Source organism: Miscanthus floridulus, chromosome 6 (assembly GCF_019320115.1).
Source record: "Miscanthus floridulus cultivar M001 chromosome 6, ASM1932011v1, whole genome shotgun sequence".
NCBI lineage: Eukaryota > Viridiplantae > Streptophyta > Magnoliopsida > Poales > Poaceae > Miscanthus > Miscanthus floridulus.
In genome coordinates, this window is record NC_089585.1 from 131,565,453 (window position 1) to 131,591,182 (window position 25,730).

Genomic DNA, 25,730 nt, shown 5'->3' on the forward strand with positions numbered 1-25,730 from the left:
TGATGGTGATAATAATGGATCATGCTCAGGGGTATGAGAGTGATGTTTCTATAAGCTCTCCAACTACATCACATTGCTTCATGTCACAAGGTGACACTAAGGTATCTAATGCAAATGTGATTGATCTTGATTCATATGAGGAGCTTCTAGATAGATATGGTTGTATGATCAAAGCTTTAGAAAAAGAGATGGCTAAAACCAAGAAATTGAAAATTGAAAACTCTTTTCTAAAGAACACATGTGAACAACAAAAGCATCTACTTTATGTTACTACTTGTTCACATGAGGAGCTAAAATTGGCTCATGAGAAACTTAGTGTTGCTCATGATAACTTGGTACAAGACCATGCTTTTCTCACTAAGGAGATTTCTAATGGAGAAACTAAAACTAGTGAGAGCTCATCACATGGGTCAATTGATCAATCACATATTGTTGCTAACCCTTGTGATGTAGGCAAGAAGTATGTATCCACCTCTTGTGATGATTTATTAGAAATGTCATGTTCTTCATAAATAGATGCTTGTTCTACTTCTATGTCTTGTGAGACTAACCTTTTGAAGGAGAACAATGAGCTCAAAATAAAGTGAAGAAATTGAGCAACAAGTTAGAGAGGTGCTACAACACAAAAGTCACCTTTGAGCACTATGTTGAAGACTCAAAGAAACTATGGTGACAAGTGTGTCCTTGGCTTCAAGAAGAAGATGACAAAGGATAAAATAAAGAGAGAGAGAGAGATGAAGAAGCTACAACAAAGAAAGCTCTCTCATGCCATGTGCTACCGGTGTCATGAAGCTGGGACACCTTGCAAATGGTTGCCCTAACCTTGAGAAGCTTAAGAAGATAAAAGAAGAAGATAGGCTCAAGCATGTGAAGTGCTTCAAGTGCCGCACTTGGGGTCACCTTACCTCAATATGCCTAACCAAGCAATTGGTGAAGCAACTACAAGAGCCTCAACCTAAAGCCACAAGTTGAGCAAGAGAAGACACCCCAAGAGCAAATCAAGATCAACCATGAAGATGGTGGTGATTTGATGATAAAGAAGAAGAAAACTAGAAGGGATGGAAAAGCAAGAGAAAGAGCATTGCGTCCAAGGATGAATCAAGATGCAAAGCAAATGAGCAAGAACAAATAAGAGAAAATGGAGAAGATTGCTCACATGAGATGCTATAGTTGTGACACATTGGGCCACCTAGCTTTGGGTTATCCAAACAAGCTTGAGAAGAAGGCTCAAGCAAACAAAGAGAAGCAAGGCAATGAGAAGCACAACATGAGCAAGGAAGAAAAGGCTCAAGCAAAGAGAAAGTGCTACTCATGCCGAGAAAGGGAACACATGGCACATTCATGTCCCCTAGGTAACACTCATAAGCCTATTTCAATTGATGATGATTGTATGCTTAGGAAGGATGATAATGGTACATCTATGGTTGCTATTGCAAAATATCCCGCTACTCATACTAAGGCATTGCCTAAGTATGTTGATCTTAACTTGAGAGGACCCAAAATTATTTGGGTACCATCAAAAAGTGGATGAATGTGTGTAGGTACCATGGCATTAGAGGCTTGATTCAATTGTTTTCATATTAATCACCATATGTTGAATCAAGCATTGAAGCTTAATGCAATTCTATCCCAATGCCAAGCCAAGAATTAGTGAAGTCAAAATATGCTTCAACATACAAGTGTCATGATCAAGTTGTGGTGATTTATTGGATTATTTGATGGCTTGCAAAAATACTTGAGTTAAAGCCTGCAAATTGGATGATCATGAGCTAACCAAGGTATATATCTTGTTGATCATTTTATTTGGGTGCATATGAGTTGATTGAATTGGATAAATTTGCAATGTTGCTTGCTATAAGATGTTTGAATGGATAAATTGATTAGTAATCAAGTTTGGATTAATTTGTGATGGATAAGTTCATATAATGACATATAGTAAGTGTATTGAATGGATTTATGTCTTGTGAAAGTATTCAAACAAGTTGATTTCAAGTTTGATTCACATTTGAAGTATAGCTCAAGTGATTGAAATATGTCCTATATTGTAAATTCTGAGCTAGCTGTGATCTTAGCCATGTTTCAGTGATTAAAACTTATTAGATTGGCATAAAAATTGGTGTACATGCTCTAGACTTATGGTACAAGATGCTGTACAAATTTTATGAGAATTGGATAAGAGATGCTTCAGTTTTGGAGTGAATCTTGTCAGCTATAGTGCAGCAGTTTTTAGCATATAGCAGTGATGAAAGAATTGAAATCTGGTAGCAATCTAGAAGTCAAATGAAGCTCAAATTTTTACAGCTGCTAGATAACTTAGTTAAGAACATCTCCACCAAATTTCGTGGCATTTGGATTTGTACTTTGGGACATATGCATTTTTCTTTGAAGAGTACAAAATCTGCTAGAAAAGTGACAAATGTTGGATTAATCTAGAGTCACTTTGATTGAAAGGTCCTCGAGTTGGAAACATGTTTATAAGTAATTGAGGCACCTAAGTTTGGTATTAAGATGATCTTTAAGCATGACAATCAAAGAGTATAAGGCCATTTGATTGTGGAGTGTACTCTGCACACATTCGGTACTCAAATTGAAAGATCAAGATCAAACTTAAGATGAAGATGAAGTTTAAGTTCTAGTGACTATTGAAAATCATTTGGTAGAAAGAAAATGACTTAAACAGGAAGAAAGAAAAGGACTTAAATAAGGAATCAAGGTTACTCATCAAGTTAAGTCCATCACTTCATCACTTGGATCAATCAATCTAGTCATTTCAAGTGAGTATCAAGAATGGTTCTTGGTGAGAGGTCACTTCTCCCTAGTGTAGGGGCTTGCCACCTATGAGTAGATAAACCAAGTGTGATACTTGGAAGGCTAACATAGAAGTGGTGATCCAAGAAACATTTAAGATGCTCAGTTGAAGCAATCAAAAGGATTGATCAAGAAAAGCAAGCAACATCCAAAAGAGAGCTAATCATGATATTTCAAGTGGTATTCTCACGTTGATGCTCTCATGCAAGCATTAATCAAAAGATGAAGCAAGCCAACCACAACAAGAAAGTGCACTTAATCATAAGTGGTATTCATTTCATGTGGATGAAGAATGGAATTCAAAATGGTATCTATTGGTCTTCATCAAGCTTATAATTGGACTTCACATTGCTATTAGAGTAATGAATTGGAATCTATGTGACTATCCCCTACTCCAACATAGTAAAGGTATCATTATAATGTGCATGATCATTCCATCCCTTACTAGTATGCGGTTAGTGCATATAGTACATGTTTCATAGGATCATGCATAACAAATGAAATGTTTAAATTCATAGCCTACCACTATTGCTTGAATGATAAATTGATCTAGTGGTTAGTATATGAATTTGTTCATGAGCTAGTAAACCCAATTACTTGACTTAATTTGGATTGCTAACAAGTGACAAGTACAACATTGGCAAGATAATCCCTTGCAAGAGGTGTGAAGAAGCTTGTCATTGGTTCAAACCGGACTTGGAAGCTTAAGCAAATCAATTTAGTTCAAGTCAACCATAGAAGCTCATGATAGTGATAAGAGTACAAGCACAAGACAACAATATAAATGGATATCTAGTTTGTTTGTTACAAGTGGTATCTAGACTCAAGTATTTCATCAAGAATCTACAAGTGATGTTTAGATCAACTCACAAGTGATATCCTATAAGTAGGTACTCATGAAGATAGCAAATGTTCAAGAAATGATTTTTATTGATAAATTCAACAAGTGGTTCTATACTAGAAGATTCTTTCAAGTAGTATCACATCTATACATGGTATCAATCATGCAAGACGATGGTTCCATAAGTGATCCTCAGCTTTAAGTGATCATCAAATGAAGAGTGCATCCCTCACCTACAAGAGCTCAAGTGTATCAAATGGATGACCCATGCTATCACATAGGGGAAGGGTCACACAAATCGATATCAAGATCAAAGATCCTATGTGTGGTATCTCAAGAAGCCCTACACAAGATACAAGTGGTACAAGTTACAAGTGGTATCTACAAGTGGTGTCATTCCAACAATCAAGTGATGTCCATAAAAAAAGCAAGATTCAAGTCTCAACCATCTACCCCAAATACATACCTTTGCATCAATGATAAGCACATCCTTTTATGGAAATTGATGATAAAGGGGGAGAGATTGTACAAAGATATGAAAGCTTTAAGATTGAGATTGTACAAGGGGGAGAGATAAGATATGAAAGCTTTGGGAGAGATTGGTTGGACATGGACAAGGACAAAGAGGAAGCAACATTGAAGAAAAGAGATGGATCAAAATTCTTGGACAAGAGAAGCAACAAATAGGGGGAGCAAGCTCATGAACTTTGATTGATTGCATTTGATATGTGCATATTCATATGCTTGCTTGCATTGCATAAGTTCTTAAATTCAATATGCATGCTTGTGTGAGGTATGCTAGTTGTAGAATTTGATTGATGAAATGAAAACTAGCATGCATAGGATGATAGCTAGACACTTAGTATGTTTTTCAAGTAATGCTAGTAACTTGGTTTTAATGTTGATCTCACAAGGTTTCTAGTGATTTTATTTCCAAGTGATATCTAGCTAACCATGATGCTAAGGATGAACTTAAAGGTGCAACTCCGATTGGTATCATGCTTCAAAGGTTTACTCTATACACCTTAGCATCATTTAGTAGTAATTACTCTCCCACAATTTCAATCTATACATATGTGCGAGCTTCAAAACAAACACTCTAGCACATATGCAGGGGGAGCTAATACTACCATTTCGGGTTTGTGGTACTTGTCCAAAAATCATTTACACGTGATAAAATTGCTTGGGAAAGCAACATGAATTCAAAAGAGCTTAATTTCCATATCTTTGTAGAGTTGTCATCAATTACCAAAAATGGGGAGATTGAAAGGTCCTTGTGTAGTTTTGGTAATTGAGTGACAACCCTAGGTGGACTAATTGTGTTTATGTGAGATACATAGGTGATTAGTCCACAAGTACATGTGTGTGAGCAACACATGCCGTGGAGGTGAAAATGGTTTGGAGATATTGCAAAGCTCACACATGTGATGATGAAGGAGCTTATTGCATATGAGACATGACATTGAGTCATATGATCAAAGTGGAGAAGATCAAGACAAGACTTGGCTTGATGGACTAGTTGTAAGCGTGAAAGGCAAGTTGGAGGCTTTGGAGTGATGGACCGTGTGGCGGTGAAGCTTGAGCAAAACTTGGCGCCGATGGACGAAGGCAGCAGTGAAAATCAAGTGAAGTCAAGATCGATGAACTGATATGATCATGTGATGATATGAAGTGGATCATATCATGGTTGATCATGTTGGTGCATGTGTTGCATCGACATTGAAGGAGATGGAATGGAATGCGCAAGGCAAAGGTGTAACCTAGGGCATTTCATTTCACCGATCATAGGTGTGTAGAGAAGTTGATGAATGGGTTTAGAATAGATGGCCGTACTATCAAGAGGGGCAAACTTGTTTGCATATCAGTCATCAAGTGCCAGTCGAGTGATCTGACTTTGCATCATCGCTAGGATTGAGTGGCGTGGCAAGTTGAGTGACTAATCCTTTGGAAAATGTTTGTGAAAAGCTAACACATATACACATGGTGGTGCACACTTGGTGGTGTTGGCACATTTGCAAAGGAGAAGAAGTTAGAGTTGTTGTGAATCAACTTAGAGAAGAGAAAAAGGCTTTTCGGTGTACTCTGAACTATAGGATGGTCCTTGGATTGGAATACTGCTTTGATCCATTGTGATTTGGATCAAGTATACATGTGGGATGTGTAGCCCTCTGAGTAAGCTTTCCAAAATGTCCAAGATCATCGAAATCGGAGTTCAGAGCTAAGAGTTATAGCCATTTTAGCGCTAAAAGGTCTATGACCGAACTCTGCGACCTGCGCGTTCGGTCAGCACCTGCGAGTCCGGTCACAGCGTCCGATTAGTATTTTTAGCGTGTCCAGAAGTGACCGGACGCACAGAGAGTCTGGTCAGTGATGACCGGACACGTCCGGTCGCTGAAAAACATCCCTGGAACCTCCCTGTAAGTGACCGGGCGCTGGGAGAGTCGCGTTTGGTTGTTATGACCAGCGCGTCCGGTCAGTGCGCGTTTTGTCCAGTGAAGGGGTAACGGTTATTTTAGCCCTTGAGGCTATAAAAGGAGTGTGTGGCCAGCCTTGGGCTGGTCGCTGAGCACCCTCACGCCTATGTGGCTTGTGTCGGAGTGCTTGGATGCCCTCTAACTCACTTGTGCTTGCAAGAGTGTGAATCGATTGCGAGTGGGTGTGATTCTAGTGCGTTGCATTGTGAGATTATATCGAGTGGCACTAGGTGATCAAGTTGCAAGCTGGTGGTGCTTGTTACTCTTGGAGGTTGCCACCTCCTAGATGGCTTGGTGGTGGTCTCCGTCGAAGCCCGCAAGAAGCTTGTGTGGTGCTTCAGAGAAGAGCTTTGTGAGGGGCATTGTGCTCGCCCCACGGGAGCCGCGAAGAGCAACTCTAGTTGAGCGTGTCATTGAGCTTACCCTCACTTTCGGGATAGGTTCTTGTGGTGCCCGACGTACGGGCTTGGTGGGTGATGCCAATTAGCCACCGAACCACCAAGTGAGCAGTCGACATAACTAGGGACGTAGCATGTTGGCAAGCACATGAACCTCAGGAGAAAATCACCGTGTCAACCTTATTCTTCCCGTTGGTTTGCAATCCCCTTACACAAGCTTGTGATTACTTTTATATATATTGTGCTTGTGTAGTTGCTCTTATAATTAGTTAGCTTGTGTAGCTCACTAGTTACCTTCTTGCTTGTGTAGCATAGAGGTAGCTCCCTTGCTTGGCTAATTTGATTTGTGTAACCTTGTTAGTCACTTTGCTTAGTTTGTGTAGCTAAGTATTTGCGCTCTATAATTTGGCATTGGTTGCCTTGTTATTGAGCATTGCTAGTGAGCTTAGTTGGCTTTGTGCTTTTGCTTACTAGCATGTGTAGGAGCTCCCTCATTGCTTAAAATACTAGTGGCATAGGTTTGTGTGACCTTGCTCCTAGAATTGGTTAGGTGAGCTCTAGTTAGCTCGACACCTTTGTTGCTTAATTATGATCTTTGCAATGTGCTAGAGAATATAGATAGAGAAGTGTAGTCTTGGCTAGACCGATAGTTTTAATTCTGCACTTGTTTCGGTTAGCCGACGCGATTAAGTTTTAGAAACAGCTATTCACCCCCCCCCTCTAGTCGCCATCTTGACCCTACACTCTGGAATTGGATCTCTTTGGATGACGTCAGCAGATAGCGATGATGAGCTATGGTTGACGCCAGGAAACTACATATCGGACTCTATAAAAAGAGAAAGATTGGGGTCTAAGTTATCTTAAATTAGGAATGTTTTCTTCTATGTCGAAGATTGTAATAAGTCATGCTCGAGTAGGATTCATGTTTAGGCTTCGGGTATAAATATCAAACCCCGACTATTATAAAGGACACACAATCAATCAAATACAAGTTACTTTTTTTGGCTCCGGCCACCCCTTAGGAGTAGGAGTAGAGTAGATCTCGGCGAGTTCTTCAGCAAGTATGGCTACACCGATCCGGTCAACCTCCACTGTTTGTTTGTAAGTACCGTCATGGCTTATACTTCTATTCGTACGGCTGCATCGATCCAGTCGACCTCCACTGCGACTCAGGTATAAGCTAGTTATCGACTCTTGTTTAGTTTAAGTAAGGTTGCATCAATCCGGTCGACCTCCACTGCTCAAACTAGATTAAGGTCAAGTTATCGGCTCTATCTAAGGGTGGCGTTCCTTCGGATAGATTCATTAAGTTACAGATATTGCTTATTGCTTCCATTATTTATTTAATTACAGCAATATCACTTCGCCCGATTGGGATTGATCTAGATCGGCCTTATATCCTATCTAACTCATCGTTTGTTAATCTAAATTGATTTAATTTGTATCTTAAATGATGAGTTATGTTTTATTGGTCGTTTTATGTCAATCTTGATCATGCATAGTGTGTGGTTAAGGCATGTTTTATCTTGAATATATCTGTTGGCTAACGAAAACCGTTTCATGGCCCGTTATCATGGCCTGTATGATTCTACCTCACCCCACTGTTAGCACCGTAGAGTGGGGATCGTTACTTGGTAGATTTGCTCTTAATAGGGCATGACCTTAACTGTGTGCTATGCCTGAATCGACTGTTTTAGCCGATATCGAGTGCTTTCACATATGCAGTTCACGTTACAAGACCGTTGAAGTAAAGATAAGTTGAAAGATGTGTTAGCCCCATGATCTTATTATTGTATTATGGCCTGCATGATTCTGCCTTATGCCCCACTGATATTAGTAATGAGTTAGGGTCGTCAAATCTATTGTTGTTTCTACGGCCTGCATGATTCTGCCTCATACCTCACTGGTCATAGCGATAGACAAGATCTAATATGTTCATTAGATTTATCTTTATTAAATGGTTAAATGATGATGAGCCGCTTATTCTATATAAAAAGGGATTCAGTTACTTGCAGTCATTGGCTTAGCATAAATTAATTACTGTTGACATCCTTTTGTCATTAACTAATGTTTGTCTAAATAACAAGATCTATCCTGAGCAATAACCGATTTACCTTCCATAAATCCATGAGCTTTAATTGATTTATTCTTATGAGTATACTGGAATCGACTATTTAGTCAATTTCTTTCCATATCGGCTCTCAGAGCCGTACATTCGGGACTATCTAGCAACACCGGCATGTTCCGCCTTAAATTACTGATTAGCTTTCTCTCCTTGTCAATTACAGGGTCAAATTGACTGGCATGTCTCGGGAGGAGTGCGTAGGATCGACCATCCCTGCGCTGAAGCTAGGCGAATCTCCAGCTCCATCGAGCGGACCCTTTCGGCTTGCTCATGTGCCCTCGGCATGGGACGAAATTTCATGCCGACACCTAGTGGTTTAAACTGGCAAATTCCACGAGTATTGGTGAATCTATGTTTTCAGTAGGATTTAATCAGAAAACTATCAAGGGAGACCTATTCATCAAAGGAAATCATGGAATTCTGCCATGGGAACAACGTGGGAAGGTTCCAGAAGACTCTAGGAGGCTCTCCACCGAAGTAGGGCTCGACCCACTGACATGTGGGGTCGGCCGTCCCCACCTAGAGGCCGCCCGGCCCCTATGGGCCCCACCTATCATCCTTTTTGTTATGTCGGTTCTCCACCGCCTCCTAGAATGCATCTCCGTCGTTGCTTAAGTCAGTTTGATCCAAGGGCTCATGTTGGACCCTCAGGGCTATATAATATAGCCCTTGCCTCTCCCCCAGGCATAAGCCTCATTTGATCCTGAGAGCTGAGAAGCTAGAAACTCTAATTCATATGTCCACTAGGATCAGGGCTAGCAATCAAGAGAAGATTAGTCCTCGATAGGATCTAGTCTTGTATTAGAGATAGAGAGATAGAGTGAGAGAGAAGAGTTTTGGAGGAGTCCCGGCCTATCGATGCTCTCTCTACGGATTGTACCCTGGTGGAATCAACTTATTTTGGAGCTTGCTTCTCATATTTCTTTGGTAACCGACTTCTAATTCAAGTAAGCATCTTGTTCATATTATTCTTCAGGTTTACAACTCTCTTTTGAGTACTTTAATCCTTGTAGCTCCTAGGTTAAAGTAGTATTCATAGTGTAAGCATGGTGCTTAGACTCGGTTACTCGTAGATGTACCTATTTTATGGATCAGTGGGAGCTCACGAGGGTGACTCTTATAGCCTCATTGAATCCTCTATAGTCCACCTCCTATTAGTAGGCCTAATAGAACTTTGTTACTATAGGAAACATACTCTGCTTGTGTTTTCTCTAGTAATATCCCTAGAATTGAATAATAGAAGATAAAACTTACCGAAGTTAGAACTAGAAGACCTTAGCAGTCTCCTCTACACTCCTATTATCTAGCCTTGATTGTGAAGTTGGGTTAAGTTAGAATTAGTTACTCTCACCTCCATTCCTTTGGGTTCGATATAAAACTGGGTTACTCTCAGTGAAGTGCTACAATAGTATAATATTTGTGCGCTTGCAGATTATTCTATGTGCATTAATTTATACCAACAAGCATTTCTGGTGCCATTGCCGGGGAAATGGTTGCTGAGTTAACTTTGAGTCTAGCTTAACCTTGTATTATACTTTTATCCTTTTATCTTTTCTTTCCTTTTTACCATCGATCTAGAATCCACCCCTATCTACCAATATGGTGCACCCATGGGCACAAGCCTATAGCCACAAGAATCTTCAAAGCCTATCCTAACACCTAGCCATGAGCTGTGCCCGCGGTTAATCAACATGGTTCAGGATCAACCCTTTTCAGGCAAAGTTGATGAAAACCCATATTCTCACTTAAATGAGTTTGAGAAAACCTGTGCATGCCTATGCATTGAGGGCATGTCAGATGAAACCTTATGATGAAAGATCTTTCCCTTCTCTTTGATGGGAAAAGCTAAACGTAGGTACAATCTCATCATTGAGAGTAGACAAGGACATTAGGAAGCCCTGTGCTCTAGATTTTGCATGCAATTCTTTCCCATCTCCAGGGTAGTCAGACTTCGTTTAGAGGTTTAATATTTTAGACAAAAGAAAAAAGAATCTCTAGGCATGGCATGGGAATGTTTTAATACTCTCATTAAAACTAGCCCTAACCTTGCCATTCAAGACCATATTCTTCTTCAACACTTTTATATGGGTCTTAATAGGAAAACCTCGAGATGTCTTAACACGACCTCAGGAAGCTCGTTCTTGCATGTCTTCGCCAATACGGGGAGAAGCATTCTTACTAAAATCTTAGAGGATGACCCCAAAGAAGTAGAAGAGAAGCCATTAGAGGAAGAATCCTAGACAGCTGAATCTAAATCCATAGAAAACCCATCACCAACTTCAGCTATCTTAGATCCTGAACCACCGGAAAATGAAGAAAACTCCAATTTTAGATTTTATGCTTGAATTCAAGGATAAACTTTTTGATGAATATGGAAATACCTCAAATTATCATACTATGAGGAGACCCTAGAAGTCTAGGAAATCATCATCTCATGAAGAATCTTTAGACCCTTCTGAGAAAGCTTTCCTTAAAAAGACTACGAAAGAGCTAGTGTCTATTATAAGCAATGAATGGCTAGAAGAATCAGAGCTTTCCTCTGATGTGATTTGCTTAGATTCACCTTCTATATTCATTCATTGCTAAATTAATAGAGCTCCTTTCAATGCTCTTTACAATCCAGTTGTGGGTGTTAATATCATGTCTGCATCTTTTGCTCATGATTTATTGAAACACATGCCATTAATCCCAACAACAAAGTTATTGAAAGGTCTTTTAGGACACATTCTCCCAAGTTTGGGAATACTTTATGTCCTTCCTATCCAGGTAAAAGGAACTAAAGTTCAACTGAGCTTCTATATCTTTGATATTATAGAGTTCGGCCTGTTGATAGGACAACCAATTAAAAGACTTATCCAAGAAGGACAAACGGGGAAGTTGAATATAAGACTTGAGAAAAACTTCAAGCTCTCTATACCCATTACTCATTCTCTAAATGCGGAGAGTGAGCCAATTCTAGAGGAAGACCCCATGGAAGAGGTTAAGGCTATATCTCTTGATCACTTGATCGAACCCAACCTTAAAGATGATTTTCAGTTCTTCATCGAGGCGGAAGACGAAAATCCTATAGATCCTAAACCTCTAGATGAATTACTGGAACCACCTAAGCCTACCATTGAGCGTAAACCCCTACCTTATGGTCTTAGATATGCTTTTCTCAATAATAATTAGGATTCTCCTGTGATCATAAGTGATAAACTCTCTCAGGAAGAATTCCTACGCTTGCTAACTGTCTTAGAAAAGCATCGTTCTACCTTTGGCTACTCGCTCCAAGACCTTAAGGGTATCAGCACTATTCTTTGCACCCATCGCATCCCTACAGATCCTAACTCTATACCTTCTAGGGAGCCCCAACATAGGCTTAATAATGCAATGAGAGAGGTTGTTAAGAAAGAGGTTTTAAAACTCTTGCACGCCCAGATTATCTATCCTGTGCCGCATAGTGAGTGGGTAAGCCCTGTTCAAGTTATGCCTAAAAAGGAGGCATGACTGTTGTCAAAAATAAAAAGAATGAATTAATCCTCTAAAGAACCGTCACTAGATGGCGGATGTGCATAGATTACCGAAAACTTAATAAGGCAATAAAGAAGGATCACTTTCTGTTGCCTTTCATTGATGAAATGTTAGAGCGACTAGCGAACCACTCTTTTTTCTATTTCCTTGATGGGTATTCAGGTTATCACCAGATTCTGATACATCCAGATTACCAAAGCACAACCACCTTTACATGTCCATATGGAACTTATGCTTATCGTAGAATGGTTTTGGATTATGTAATGCTCTAGTTCTTTTCAAAGATGCATGATGTCTATATTTTCTGATATGATTGAAGAAATCATGAAAGTTTTCATGGATGACTTTTCTGTTTATGAAAAAACTTTTGATGATTGTCTTAAAATTTTAGACAAGGTTTTGCAAAGATGTGAAGAAAAGCACTTAGTCCTTAATTGGGAAAAATGTCATTTCATGGTTAGAGAAGGCATATAGTTCTTGGGCACTTGATGTCTGAACGAGGGATTGAGGTAGATAGAGCTAAAATTGAAGTAATTGAACAGTTACCTCCTCCCATAAATATCAAAGGGATTTGTAGTTTTCTTGGTCATGCTGGTTTTTACCAGTCGCTTTATAAAAGATTTTTCACATATTGCTAGACCACTAACAAATCTTTTGGCTAAGGATGTTCCCTTTGAATTTGATGATGCGTGCTTGAAATCTTTTAATATTATTAAGAAAGCACTTATCTCTATACCAATCATTCAACCCCCTGATTGGTCGCTACCTTTTAAAATTATGTGTGATGCTAGTGATTATGCTGTGGGGGCAATTTTGGGACAAACTAAAGATAAAAAGCATCATGCAATTGCTTATGCTAGCAAAACTTTGATAGGACCTCAACTTAATTATGCAACAACTGAAAAAGAACTTCTAGCTGTTGTTTTTGTTATTGATAAGTTTAGATCTTACTTAATAAGAGCTAAGGTGATTGTTTACACTGATCATGCTGCTTTAAAATACTTGCTTACTAAGAAAGATGCTAAACCCAGATTGATAAGATGGATTTTATTACTCCAAGAATTTGATTTAGAAATAAAAGATAAAAAGCGAGTAGAAAATTCTATTGCCAATCACTTGTCTAGAATGCAGTTTCAGAATTCGTAGGAACTGTCCATCAATGATTCGCTGTGAGACGACATGCTCTTCAAAGTCATGAAATCTGACCCTTGGTACACAAATATTGTAAATTTTATGGTTGCAGGTTATGTACCACCAGGGGAGAGCAAAAGGAAGCTCATTTATGAAAGTCATCTCCACATATGGGATGAACCATACCTCTTCGGAGTCTGCTCTGATGGTCTACTCCGAATATGTGTATCGTCAAAGGAAGGCATCAAGATTATCGAAAGATATCACTCATCACCATATGGAGGACATTATGGGGCATTCCGCACTCATTCAAAGATTTGGTAGAGTGGATTCTTTTGGTCAACCTATGTATTAAGACATGAAGAACTTCATCAGGAGATGTGGAGCATGTCAGAGGCATGGGAATATCAATTTAAGAGATGCCATGTCACTCACCAACAACCTCTAGATCGAGCTCTTCGATGTCTAGGGAATTGACTACATGGGACCGTTCCCAAAGTTAAAAGGCTATGAGTATATCTTGGTGGCAGCTGACTATGTCTCCAAATGGGTCGAAGCCATGCCTATAGAGCTACTAATGCAAAGAAGTCCAAGAAGATGTTTGAAGAAACAATATTTCCAAGATTCAGGAGTTCCTAAGGATGGTGATTAGTGATGGAGGCACTCACTTCACTGACAAGAACTTTCATAACTACTTGTAGAGACATGGGATCCATCACAATGTTGCTACTCTGTATCACCCTAAGATAAGTGGCCAAGCAAAGACATCAAATAAACAAATCAAGAATATTCTATAAAAGACAGTCAACGAGATGGGGACTGCATGGAAGGATAGACTACCTGATGCACTATGGGCCTACAGAACGGCCTATAAAACACCATTGGGGATGTCACCATATCAATTGGTTTATGGAAAGACCTACCATCTACCTGTGGAGCTAGAATTCAAAGCTCACTGGGCCATCAAGTGATGGAACATAGACTTTGAAGCCGTAGGAACCAAGAGGAAGATGCAACTCTCTGAGTTGGATGAATGGCGTGAAAAAGCATACCATAACGCCAAGATTTACAAGGAGAGAACAAAAAGATGGCATGACAAGAGGATCAAGAAGGAGTTCACCTTAGGAGATAAGGTATTACTTTTAAATTCCAAGGTTAAATTATGGGCATGGAAAACTTTGGAGCAAATGGAAGGACCATTCAAGGTGATAAGCACTTTGTCTCATGGAGCCGTAACACTTCAAAATGATGAAGGTATGTTATTTAAGGTAAATGGCCATCTCTCAAGATCTTTCTAGAACCTAAAAACTACCTGAGGATTTGGATGAGGTAGATTTCTAGATTTTACCATAAATTACATCACTGCCATCCTTCGTAACAAATTGTAATATGAAAATATACTTTTTGGGATTAGATAAGAGTTAGAAACCACCATGAGAAAAATCACCTTGAGACCCCAACATGTGGGGCTGGTCGGCCCCACCTAGAGGCCACCTGGCCCACTGTCAGTGCCTCTCGTGTTCCGTCAACTCTCTCGTGTCTTCTAGATCCTTCCTCTTCGTAATACTATAGTTTTTCGATGCATTCTGTTTTCCCTGGTTATGACACCTCATATGGATAGATCTTGAGCCCCACTGCAAGTTGAACCCCCCTATATAAATGAGCCCCTGCCTAGTCTCCATAGCCATCCCATCAAAGCTTTCTCCTCCAACAGCAACGAAGCTCCCCTCCTCTCCTAGTTCCCATGGCCGACAAGCAGATCATCCCCTTCGGGACCAACCCAAGGAAGCCACTTCCTATAGATGAGTCTTTAGCCATTATACCTATAGGAGAACCTCTCCCCCTAGCCATTGTTCCTCCCAAGCATGTAGCTCCGGTTCCTCTAAGAAGAAGCTATGAGCAGTCCTACTATGCCCAAGTTCATCAACCGGCACTCCCTTCATCACATGAGCGTCTGCTCCTGAAGGACAAGTCGTAGCAGATGAAGGGCCCGACTATTCAAGTGTAGAAGGACATCAAGCTCCATCCCTCAAGGCCTAATGAGACACTGATGAGTGTGAAGACCAACAAGTTCGAGGATGTCACATGTGCCAAGTATACTACGGCCACACCCCGAGTTGCTTTTGATGGAGTCCGAGCTGCACCAGGGCAAATCAAGATCATTCCACCGAATGAGACACCGAAGAGGTCTGCCCCAGCTCCACTAGAGAGTCCCCGCGCACCTGCTTCCCGCGCCCGCCTACATACGGCTTGGCCACTCGACTGCACGTGAGGAGTCCCCACTCGTGCCCCCACCGCTTCTCGCGCGCATGCACGCGGCCAGCATCTACAGCAGGTGGCTACGCTAGCATCCAAAAGAGGGGGAGGAGGAGACACCGAGGCGAAGGTGAGGCAGCAGAAAAGTGAGGATAGAGATGCAACATCCGATCTACTTTTGAAACATCCGGATGCAACACTTGCAACATACGTCTTGAGGCAGATGAAACACATGAAACATGCATATGAAACACTAGTTCCAACACCAGATCTACTTTTCAAACATCCAAATAAAACACTTGCAACATACGTATGAAATAGTTGAAACACTCGAAACATGCGTATGAAACACTTGCAAAAAAACACCTAAAAACACTTCATATGTGTGAAAACATATGCAATATCCAGATGAAACACTTGCAAACATACGTCTGGAAAACGAGATGAAACATGTGTAACATAAACTTAAAACATACGTGTATAGCCACTGTAATATTCTGATCTACTTTTGCAACATCAAGATGAAACACTTGCAACATCGAGATGACACATCTAAAATACTTGAAACATACTCTTGCAACTTTGCTGGGATGAATGTAGGCACGCCGGTGTGGAGGTCGACGGCGGCGCATGGACCTCGTTGTGCGGCAGCGGCACGGGCAACTCGCCGGCGGGTACATCGTCACATGAATCTCATCCCCCTCGCCTCCTTGCTGGAGCATGCATCGTAGAGGCTCGCCGGCTCAGTGGAGGCTGCCGCGGTTTGCCAGCTCGGTGGAGACGGTCGCGGACGAGCGGGCCGGCCTGCGGCGAGGAGGCAGCGCGGTGGAGCGGGCGAGGCAGACTAGGCCTGGTGGGGAATGCGGCGCAGAGGAGGCAGCGCGGGGGAGGCTGTAGGGGATGGGGTGGGCGGATGGGCACGACGATGCTGGGAGGAAACAACGCAGCGAGCATCGGAGCGCGCGGACAGGATGAGCGGATAGGGTCGTTAGGCGAGCGACGCATGCGTGAGTGAGTGAAGGGAGGCATTCGTCCGTCCGGCGTCTTAATTATATTATTATCGTATCAATTATGGACACATATTCATTCAAAAAACTTTTAAATTTGCGTGTTTTCACTCTGCGTCGCAATTTATTTATTATATATAAAAACGTAAATCCGATTGGATTTTAGTTGGTTGGTACCGGAGGCTGAAGGCAAGCATATTACCCGGTGGTATCCAGGTCAGGTCAGGTCATATCTGCATCTTCTAGCTAGTACGGACATTTTCTAATCCCATGTGGGGATTATATTACAAAAGTGTTTTTGGTTCTGACGAAAGATTACAAGTGTTAGGTGCCCATCAACTTGCCACCTGCCTGTGAGATCGAAACTGTGGCAAGATGAGTCTCATGCATGAGGCATGAGCACGGAGCGCCCCATTGTCTCAGACACTAGCGCAGTCGCTGTTGCTGGTACGTCCTGTAGCGCACTGTGTGGACGACGGAAGAGGCGGAGTGGTGCAGGCAGAGGCAGGGGCCGGAATGCCTCCTCCAAGGGGCAAACACACGTGACACGGCGTGTGATACTGTGATGCGAAACGGCAAGTGACAGGGAAACCCATGCCGCCATGCCCTGCCCGGTCGGTAAACGCAGTGATCAGATATCTGGAGAGAGATCGATCGATTTCAGGTGATAGTGATGCCACCGATCCAGTGATGCGTGCAATTAGTCCCCAAACAAGACACGTAGATGGAAAGCGTCAGAACGCAGGAAAGAGTTCTTCATCTGAACCTCGTCGACGTTGCATTGACTTTCAGGCTTTGGTTTGCAAATTAAGCCTGCGCAATTCAGACAGATTCTTGGAGACAGGCCAGGTCGCAAGGGGACGATAGCTCCTAGCTGCCGACTTGGCGTATTTAGGGCTACAGAATGAATGGTGCTTGCTTCGCCAAAATGAAAGCAGTATATTCCACGGCGCTTTTTCCACGATCGACATGCTCGCTCGATCTCCGTTCTTTTGACTCCTGGCACATCTGAAGAACCAAAAGGCAAAAAGCGGCCTGTTCGCCTTGCTCGTAAACGATCGTAAATTTTTAGCCGGGAACAGTGTTTTTCTCTCACACCAAACCAGCCAGCAGTAAATAATTCACGATCGTTTACGGCCTCCCGAACAGACTGATAATCGGCAGTGCTCGTAAATCCGGCCCCTTTCGAGCTATTGTTTTCAACTCTGCGTCCATTGATATTTGCAAGTGACGCAAACAGACAACGCTCCAAGGTCAGTGGGGTAGCAGTAAAGAGATAAGAGCCTCGCAGATCCGAGACCAGGCGCCACGTCCGACATACATGCATGTGGCTCAGCCAAACTCCGGCGGCAGGTAAACTAATCGCCGCCACGTCGGACGGTTTAATCCAACTGCTAGAGTGCTAGGCCCGCCGCTCGTAGTGGCTGAGGCTGAGCTGTTACCTGGCTGTGTTTTTTGGGCCCGGGCTGGCCCCAGCGGCGGATCCAGGAAATATTTAGGGGGCTGAACAACACGACTGCTCCATCTTAAGTCTCAACCCCTCCACTATAGAACTTTGCCTAAAAAATCATGGGGTTCCACAGGGGTTCCACTGCTCCGACATGGATAGGGGGCTCGAGCCCCCCCCCCCCCCCCCCTCCCCCCCGCCGCACCGTTGGATCCGCCCCTGGCTGACCCATACCGTCATACGGATGAGGCCCTGCATGGGGGCCACGGGCGCACCACGTTGGCCCGCAGGAAGCAACATGTGGCGCTTCCTCATTCCAGGATCCGTTTTGGCCTCTGCCTCCTCGTGCTCGCGCCCCCTCGACCTCACTTGTTCCATCATATGGTCGTCTTGCCTTGCGCGATCCACCCTCCATTACTTGAAAATTTCGATTTGGGGCATAGGGAAACTTGGTTCCTGTGTGAATATACTTTTTTTGCTAACAAAAAGGCTGCAGCTTTGCCACTTAATTTGATTTTTTTACTATTTATCTATTGACAGATTTACGTGCGTTGGATTACGCTTTAAGATACATGTTTTTATTGTAGCTTTAATGTGTCGAACTGTACCATGAACATGTTATAACTCTGCATTGGCCTTTTGCTCCCTTGCTTGACTGCTTCCACTTCGTCTCCCTAATTTCTCTTTCTGCTATAGCCTATGGCTCTTCATTTCTATTTAGAAATCTCCATCTCTTCCTATCCCTCGCATTGGCGCAGGGACAGCAGCTGCGCTCGTGTTCATCGGCTGTGTGTTCTCCTAGTCGATTGAGGTTGATTGTTCATTTTCTCATGCCTTCTCGCTCACACGTGCATTCTTCCTATCCCCTAAATTTGCTTGGTCAAAGAACTAACAGATTTTTACAACACAAATGTGTCGACAGATGGATAAACAATCCTTTGAGAGAAAAAGGAAGTTTTGGTACGAAGACAAAATACCTTCCAGCGACACAACTACGCGGATGATAGTTCAGGGCAGCCCCAACGCGGACATATGTTCGTCAGCCTATTCGGCTGGGCTAAAACGATCGTATACGATCGTAGATTATTACTGCTGGCTGATTTGGTGTGAGAGAAAAATATTATTCTGGCTGGAAATTTATGATCGTTTATGACCAGCGAACATGCCGCATGTTAGGCTGGGTAAAAAACTATTCTCTACATAGTCAGGATACTAGACTCTCATCGCTAAAAAAACGCTGCCTCTTTTTCTCTGCAACATGCACGTCGCTTTCAACTCCTCTCTCCGCCCTTCTCGGAGTGTATCTCTCTTACAGAAACCGTATGCGTGAGACTAAGCCAACGACGCCTCTGCAGGCTGCTCTGTGCATTTGCAAAGCCACTACCACACATGACATGGAGGCAGTGTGGTTATGTGGACGTTGTGGCATATATCCACCGTGGTGCGTTGAGGAAGGCCTCGTAGGCGAAACACGTTCCTTTGTGATCCTTTATGCATACATACTTTTTTGGAAAATATTTCATGCATACATACTGCTGGTCATTTTTAACAGCGGGAAAGGAAGGAAGTGACGAGCAGCAGGAAAAGCATGTGCAAAGACCAACCCGCGAAGCCTGAGGAGGTGGCAACTGGCGGAGGCCATTTGTGACAATCGCATTTCCCCCGCGGGGCCTATATGCTGCTGGAAGTCTGGAAACGTGGGACGGTCCACGGTCTGGGCCAGCGCCCAGCGCGGAGCTCTCCCCTCTGCCGCCCAGGACCCCAGCCGTCTCTCTCTATAAAAGCGTTCAAACGCCCGCGGCAATTGGCCTGGCCACCCAGACCCAGAGCACGCAAGCAGCTGCGACGTCTCCCTCCCCCGCACCGGGCCCGTGTCCACAGATATTTTACTCGGAAAATCAAATCCCCCCGCAGCTTTCTTTCCCTTCCGTCGCGCGCGATTCATTCGTTCGCCTGTCCACGCCGGACGAGGAGATGTGCGTGGCACCGCGACTCGGCTACCGCGCCGGCGCCGGCGCCGCTGACGTCGACGTGGTCACCACCGGCGGCCGCCGGAGGATCCCCGCGCATTCCTCTGTTCTGGTAAGCGTCCGAAACGATCCACATCGTCCGTTCCCTCCGACGACCGGTTCTTCTATCTTGGCGCATTGCCCTGTTCGCCCGCAAACGATCTTGGGTCGTCGCTCGTCTGATGAGAGTTGTGTTCGTCTTGGTTTCCGCGCGCGCTAGGCCTCGGCGTCGCCGGTGCTCGGCAGCATCCTGGAGCGGCGCCTCCAGAAGGACAGGGAGAGCGGCAAGCCCGGCAGGTCCGTCGTCCGGATCCGCGGCGTCACCGACGACGCCGCGGCCGCCTTCGTCCGCCTCCTCTACGCCGGCAGGTAACGTCCGTACACACACACACCGTGTCTTCTCCCTTCAATTCCTTCCTGCTTCCCCATGGGATTGCATGACCTGCTATGCTGTTCCTAGTCTTATTTTTCGCACACGTCCTTTACTTGCGAGGCTGGGCAAACTAGCGAAAACACGATTATTAGCAAGGACTAATTTTGAGTTATTATAGACGCACGAGGAGGGAAACATGGCGCATGCGTACTCCACGTTAGCAACCCAGAATGATCATCAACCTTTATTCTTAGACATCAACAAGAAGCGTTTTTGTATATTATATTAATCTATATTGGAGTACTTTTTATTCTTTATTTATTTCGAGGTGATTTGTTTCCAACGTTCTAGGAATAGTAAGTCCATGTGCTAGCTTGAACAATCAATTTGAAAACTAGCTAGCTAGCAAATTCTACCAAACCGATCGAGCTCTCCCTAGAAAAACCTTGCACCCAAATTAAACATTTCCCAGATACTATATATCTATATATAAAATACGAATCAAAACGCATTTGAACAGTTGAGCACTTGTCGGTTCAACGAATCAGTCCGTGAATCTACTTGTCGTTAATGGCAGATCCCGGCCTTGATATTTTTTGCTGCACCATCCAATCACTGAGCCGGGTCCGCTCGCAAATGGGACTGATTAGATTGGGTTGGGTTGCTTCATCACCATTTGTCAGTGTCACGTCCCAGGTCGGCGGCAGCCACGTCGCCCGCCGAACCCCTCTGGTAAACCAGAGCCACACAGATACCCCGCGCCGATCTGCCAAACGCCCAAACCCCGCGGCGAGCGCCGGAAATCGCCGAAAAAAATCTCGTGGCTTTCCCGGCGGCGAATAGGACGGCCAGTGGGGGTAAAAAAGCCAAAAGGATAAACTAAGGCTATCTCCAAAATAACACCTAAAATATATGACTCGTTTATTCTTTGGATAAACGTTACAGGCAAAAAGTTCAATACATATTCGACATCTTCTCCAACAATAAGGCTATCCGCACTCGTCCACCTCTATTTCCATCTCTAAAAATGAATATTTTATCCTAGTCATCGAGATTCCTCTACTCCATACCCTTTCTTTCCCCCATACCCATTCTCCCGCATCCATATTATCTCTATCGCATACTCTATACCAACTACTCTATATTTTTTCCCCTCCCTCCCCTTTCTCTCTCCCTAACTCTCTCTCTCTCTCAGCGCACTACAGTGCTTTAGCGCGCCCGCGCGCAGCCGCTGGAAATAGCGGCGGCCTGTGCAGCCGGTACGCTACTGGCTGCTTTGCAGACGCGCGCTGCGGCGCGCGGCACGCTATCGCGCACGTGCAGGTCCTTTACAGCTTGCGTGCGGATAGCCTAAGACCCAAAAGAAAATCTTTTCTGTCAAATGAGTTTCCATGAGAAGGATGTCCCATATTTGAGTTATGCCTATTAGACAACCAAAATAGGTCTCCCGTATAGATACTCTGTTGGAGACTAATTTTGAAGGTTTTTAGCTGATATATTTAGATTTGGTGTCTATGTAGGTTTGAAGGACGGTGCTAAAGCGAGGGGAAAAGTGCTGCCTTTTTTATGTATTTGCCTGGTTGGTATGGGCACTGTGGGTTGTAGACTTGTGGGTGGGTAACGCCTGCCGGGTTGCACCTGGACGACGGCTGGAGCTGGACCCTCCCCGGGCCGACGTGCGCGTCATCGCGTAGCGCAGCGACTGGCTCGGGGCGACCGGACGAGCCGTTGCTGTCGCTGTCGCGGGCACGGCCGGCACGGGCACACACCGGCGGACCACCGCCCGCGGTTGCTATCATCGTGGCGTTGCTTGCCGGAAATTCTTATTTGGCCTACGTGGCCACATGTGGATTCCGAGAAAGGGACCGCCCGAGCGATCGCAGCCTCGCCTTGGGCGAATGTTCTTGTGGAGCCTGCCGAAGATTCTTCTACCACACTACTACAAGTACTATATGATTCGTTAGCTAGAAGTACTATATGATTCTTGGACCACACTACTACGTGTTCTTGTGGCTCACAGGAATTGTCAGGTTCTAAACAAAAACAGTGTCTGGACTGCTATGCTTATTTTAAATTTTGTTAATGACGAACGAAGTGCGAACGATCATGTGCGAGCGCGGTGCTTAACTAACACGGCAACAAAAACCATCTCGGCAGGTGCGGCGACGGCGGCGAGGAGGAGGATGGTGACATGGAGAAGCACGCGGTGCAGGTGCTGGTGCTGGCGCACGCGTACCAGGTGCCGTGGCTGAAGCGGGCGTGCGAGGGCGCCATCGGCGCGCGGCTCACCGCAGATTCGGTGGTGGACGTGCTGCAGCTGGCCGACCTCTGCGACGCGCCGCGCCTGCACCTGCGCTGCGCCAGGCTGCTGGCCAAGGAGTTCGCCGCCGTGGAGCGCACCGAGGCCTGGCGCTTCCTGCAGGAGAACGACCCCTGGCAGGAGCTCCACGTCCTGCAGCGCCTGCACGAGGCCGACATGGTACGTTTTTTTCCTCGTCCTTCTCCTTCTCCTGCACGAGGCCCCGTTCGCGGGCCACGATCGATGTAAATCTGACACATGTTTGCAGCCTTGCACGCACGCACCAAATGGAAGTCCGAGCGCACTGCAAGGAAATTAACACATGTATGCATGATGACGCACGCCCGCCTGTCACGCCGTGCGCCGTGCGCCGTGCGCCAGTGGGGTGGGGAGCATGCTTTCTTTAGCGTCAAGCTTTGTTCCAGGAAATAGTGGACATGGTCGGACCTCCGTGTCGCGTTCGTGCGCGTAGGACATGACGCGAGTGTTTTTTTCTATGTGGTTGGTGCGTCTGCGTAGGGCGGTTCAGGCCGGCCTGTCCACGCCGAATGGTCGGCGAATGTTCACATCTCTCCGACCTATTACCTTTCCGCCTCTGTTTTATTTTTAAACGTTTTCATCTGGGTGGACAAATCGTGACCTGGAACACAGTTTCCAGGGCAGGTCATGTTTAGGACTCCAGACCAAGTAACCTTTATGCCTTGGTTTGACAAAAGATAGCGGAATCTTGGCGGCTACTCGATCAGTTCCATCTTCCAACAGCCTTCAACCGTAGGATTTCAAAAGTCGCACGGAGAATCTTTCATTCATCATGTTTACGTTTGTTGGACAGTTCCACGATGCACGATTTTTTTGTACCGACCAACCTCGTGAGCTAAGCACTGACCGATGTGCGCTGGGTTCTGGACTTGCAGCGGCGGCGCAAGTGGCGGCGGAAGCGCGCGGAGCAGCGCGTGTACGTGGAGCTGAGCGAGGCCATGGACTGCCTGGACCACATCTGCACGGAGGGCTGCACGGAGGTCGCCCCGGCGGGGCGGGCGCCGGCGCCGGCGCCGTGCGCGCGCTACGCCACGTGCCGGGGCCTGCAGCTGCTCATCCGCCACTTCTCCCAGTGCCACCGCAAGAGCTGCGTGCGGTGCCAGCGCATGTGGCAGCTGCTCCACCTCCACTCCGCGCTCTGCGACCGCCCCGACCGCTGCAACACCCCGCTCTGCATGTAAGCGCCGCGATCGACACGGCTCTCACCAGTGTTGCTTCGTTGCAAGCCATCCATTACGTGAGCTCGCGCCTGACAATGTTGTGGTTGTGCCGTGCAGGAGGTTTAAGCAGAAGGAGCAGGAGAAGGCGGCAGCCAAGGCCGGCGATGATGGCGACAAGTGGGGGCTTCTAGTGAAGAAGGTGAAGGCTGCCAGGGTCTTCTCTTCTCTAGCCAACAGGAAGCAGACGAGCACCTCCACCCAGTGCTGAGCAAACGCAGCAGCAGCCTGGGATGGTTAAGGTTAGTTAGATTAGGAGCGTGAGAGGTTGGAGTGAGCAGTTTTTTTTTTTGTCCGTTTTCAGATGTCAGATCTCTTTTGAGCTATGTACATGCCTACTATGTCACCCTGTGATCTACTCGTACGTTGGTAGAATTCTTTTAGCGCGGTCGGAGTCAGTGAGCCGAAAGTCGATGTAAAAACTGCATGTACCATATATAGTAGTGAAATATGAGATAAATAAATATATGCCCTGTTCGATTGGCTGATAAGCCATGACTGAAATTACTATTGGCTGATTTATTGTGAGAGAAAAATATTACTATTGCTGATTTATTGTGAGAGAAAAATATTGTTCGTTGACTGAAAAAACACGGTATATAAGCCAAGCGAACGGGCCACCCTGACAAACCGATCAATACAAAATGACTTGAACGCAGAATGAACGCCAGCATCCTCTTTTTTTTTGGTTCCAATCACGGTTTCATGATCCAACTTGCTCTTGATAAAGATTTGATCTACTAAGCTTTCGTTAAGCATAGAAAAGTTCAGGTGGAGTTTATTTAGTGGCACAAGTTGGAGACATCATAATAAAAAGGGCCGTCAGCAAACGAACAAGCAAATTGGCTATGGCGCTATGATTATGAAAGCTGCTTGAATCACCGGAAAGCCCAAAAAAGAGTGCGAAACAAAGAAAGATAGCTTTTTTTTTTTCAAAAAAGGAAGAGAAAGAAAGATACTGCTGCGCAAGGCAAGGATCAAGACTACAGGGAGCAGAAAATAGCACTACATTATTAACTTAGAACGGCACAACAGAGAAAGCAGCCAACATGCTGGATATGTATGCCTGGAACATGAATAAATATAACACGAGGTCACTTAAACAGCACCAAACATTCTGCTTTCCAATCAAGGGTTTCTTCAAGTGAACAATGAAATCACAGTAGAAAACAACACCTTATAACCAGATCAAAAAAATCTGAGAGTTGAGTTGTGCTGTTCTGAAATAACAAAATGAATGGCAGCAAACCCTTTTGTCCCAAGCTGGAGCAGGTTCTTGCAGTTCTGCTAAGTTACAACAATTCAACTTGAGCATACCCACTTGCATTCAACAATGTTATAGCATCTCTCAATTTATTGGAGGTGTTGAGCATACATCAGTCAAGATATCACTTGGAAAATACAGCAGAGGAAATATGATAAAGGAACTGCCTGAAACCATTGGCCAAATGATAATCATGATTCATTCTCTTTAGCTTGGGCCAGTAACTCTGCCTGCATTCTCTTTATCTCCAGCTCCCTTTCCATCCTCTCTTTCTGAAAGAATAAAACCACTATCAGCTGCTTCCATAAAAAAAAAACCCTGAGTATAATAAACTATAGACGCTGATAGTACATGTATTTGCACAAATGGGCCATGGTGGTTTTGGTGGTCAGGTCTTTGAGTGATGAACTGATGATGGTGTTCTTGGTGGGAACAGAACATACAGCAAGTGATTCTGTCTGTGTTTGAGTCTAGCACCTACAAAGGTACATAATGCTGTCATGTCTTAACACCGTCTTTGAAGAACAGG

General features: G+C 44.4%; 1 protein-coding gene across 3 annotated transcripts; it reads left to right on the forward strand.

Annotated features, from left to right (window-relative positions):
* Positions 1 to 19,795: 19,795 nt before the first annotated feature.
* LOC136457002 (BTB/POZ and TAZ domain-containing protein 1-like) lies at positions 19,796 to 24,441 on the forward strand. 3 transcript variants are annotated; one of them, XM_066457037.1, is made up of 5 exons: positions 19,796 to 20,082; positions 20,230 to 20,378; positions 22,540 to 22,861; positions 23,596 to 23,897; positions 23,998 to 24,441. In XM_066457037.1, exons 1-5 carry the CDS (start codon positions 19,975 to 19,977, stop codon positions 24,146 to 24,148), a joined length of 1,032 nt encoding a protein of 343 aa, XP_066313134.1. In that variant the 5' UTR covers positions 19,796 to 19,974; the 3' UTR covers positions 24,149 to 24,441. The 3 variants fall into 3 exon arrangements, with proteins under 3 accessions (XP_066313134.1, XP_066313136.1, XP_066313135.1); XM_066457039.1 differs by lacking the exons at positions 19,796 to 20,082; positions 20,230 to 20,378 and adding an exon at positions 21,925 to 22,412; XM_066457038.1 differs by lacking the exons at positions 19,796 to 20,082; positions 20,230 to 20,378 and adding an exon at positions 21,925 to 22,327.
* Positions 24,442 to 25,730: the final 1,289 nt, after the last annotated feature.

Bases quoted from the DNA above. Each gene is read 5' to 3' on its own strand.
- LOC136457002 (XM_066457037.1), top strand. From the start codon at position 19,975: ATGTGCGTGGCACCGCGACTCGGCTACCGCGCCGGCGCCGGCGCCGCT. The intron at 20,379-22,539 runs GTAACGTCCGTA...CCATCTCGGCAG, and splicing joins CGCCTCCTCTACGCCGGCAG to GTGCGGCGACGGCGGCGAGG. The intron at 23,898-23,997 runs GTAAGCGCCGCG...TGTGCCGTGCAG, and splicing joins TGCAACACCCCGCTCTGCAT to GAGGTTTAAGCAGAAGGAGC.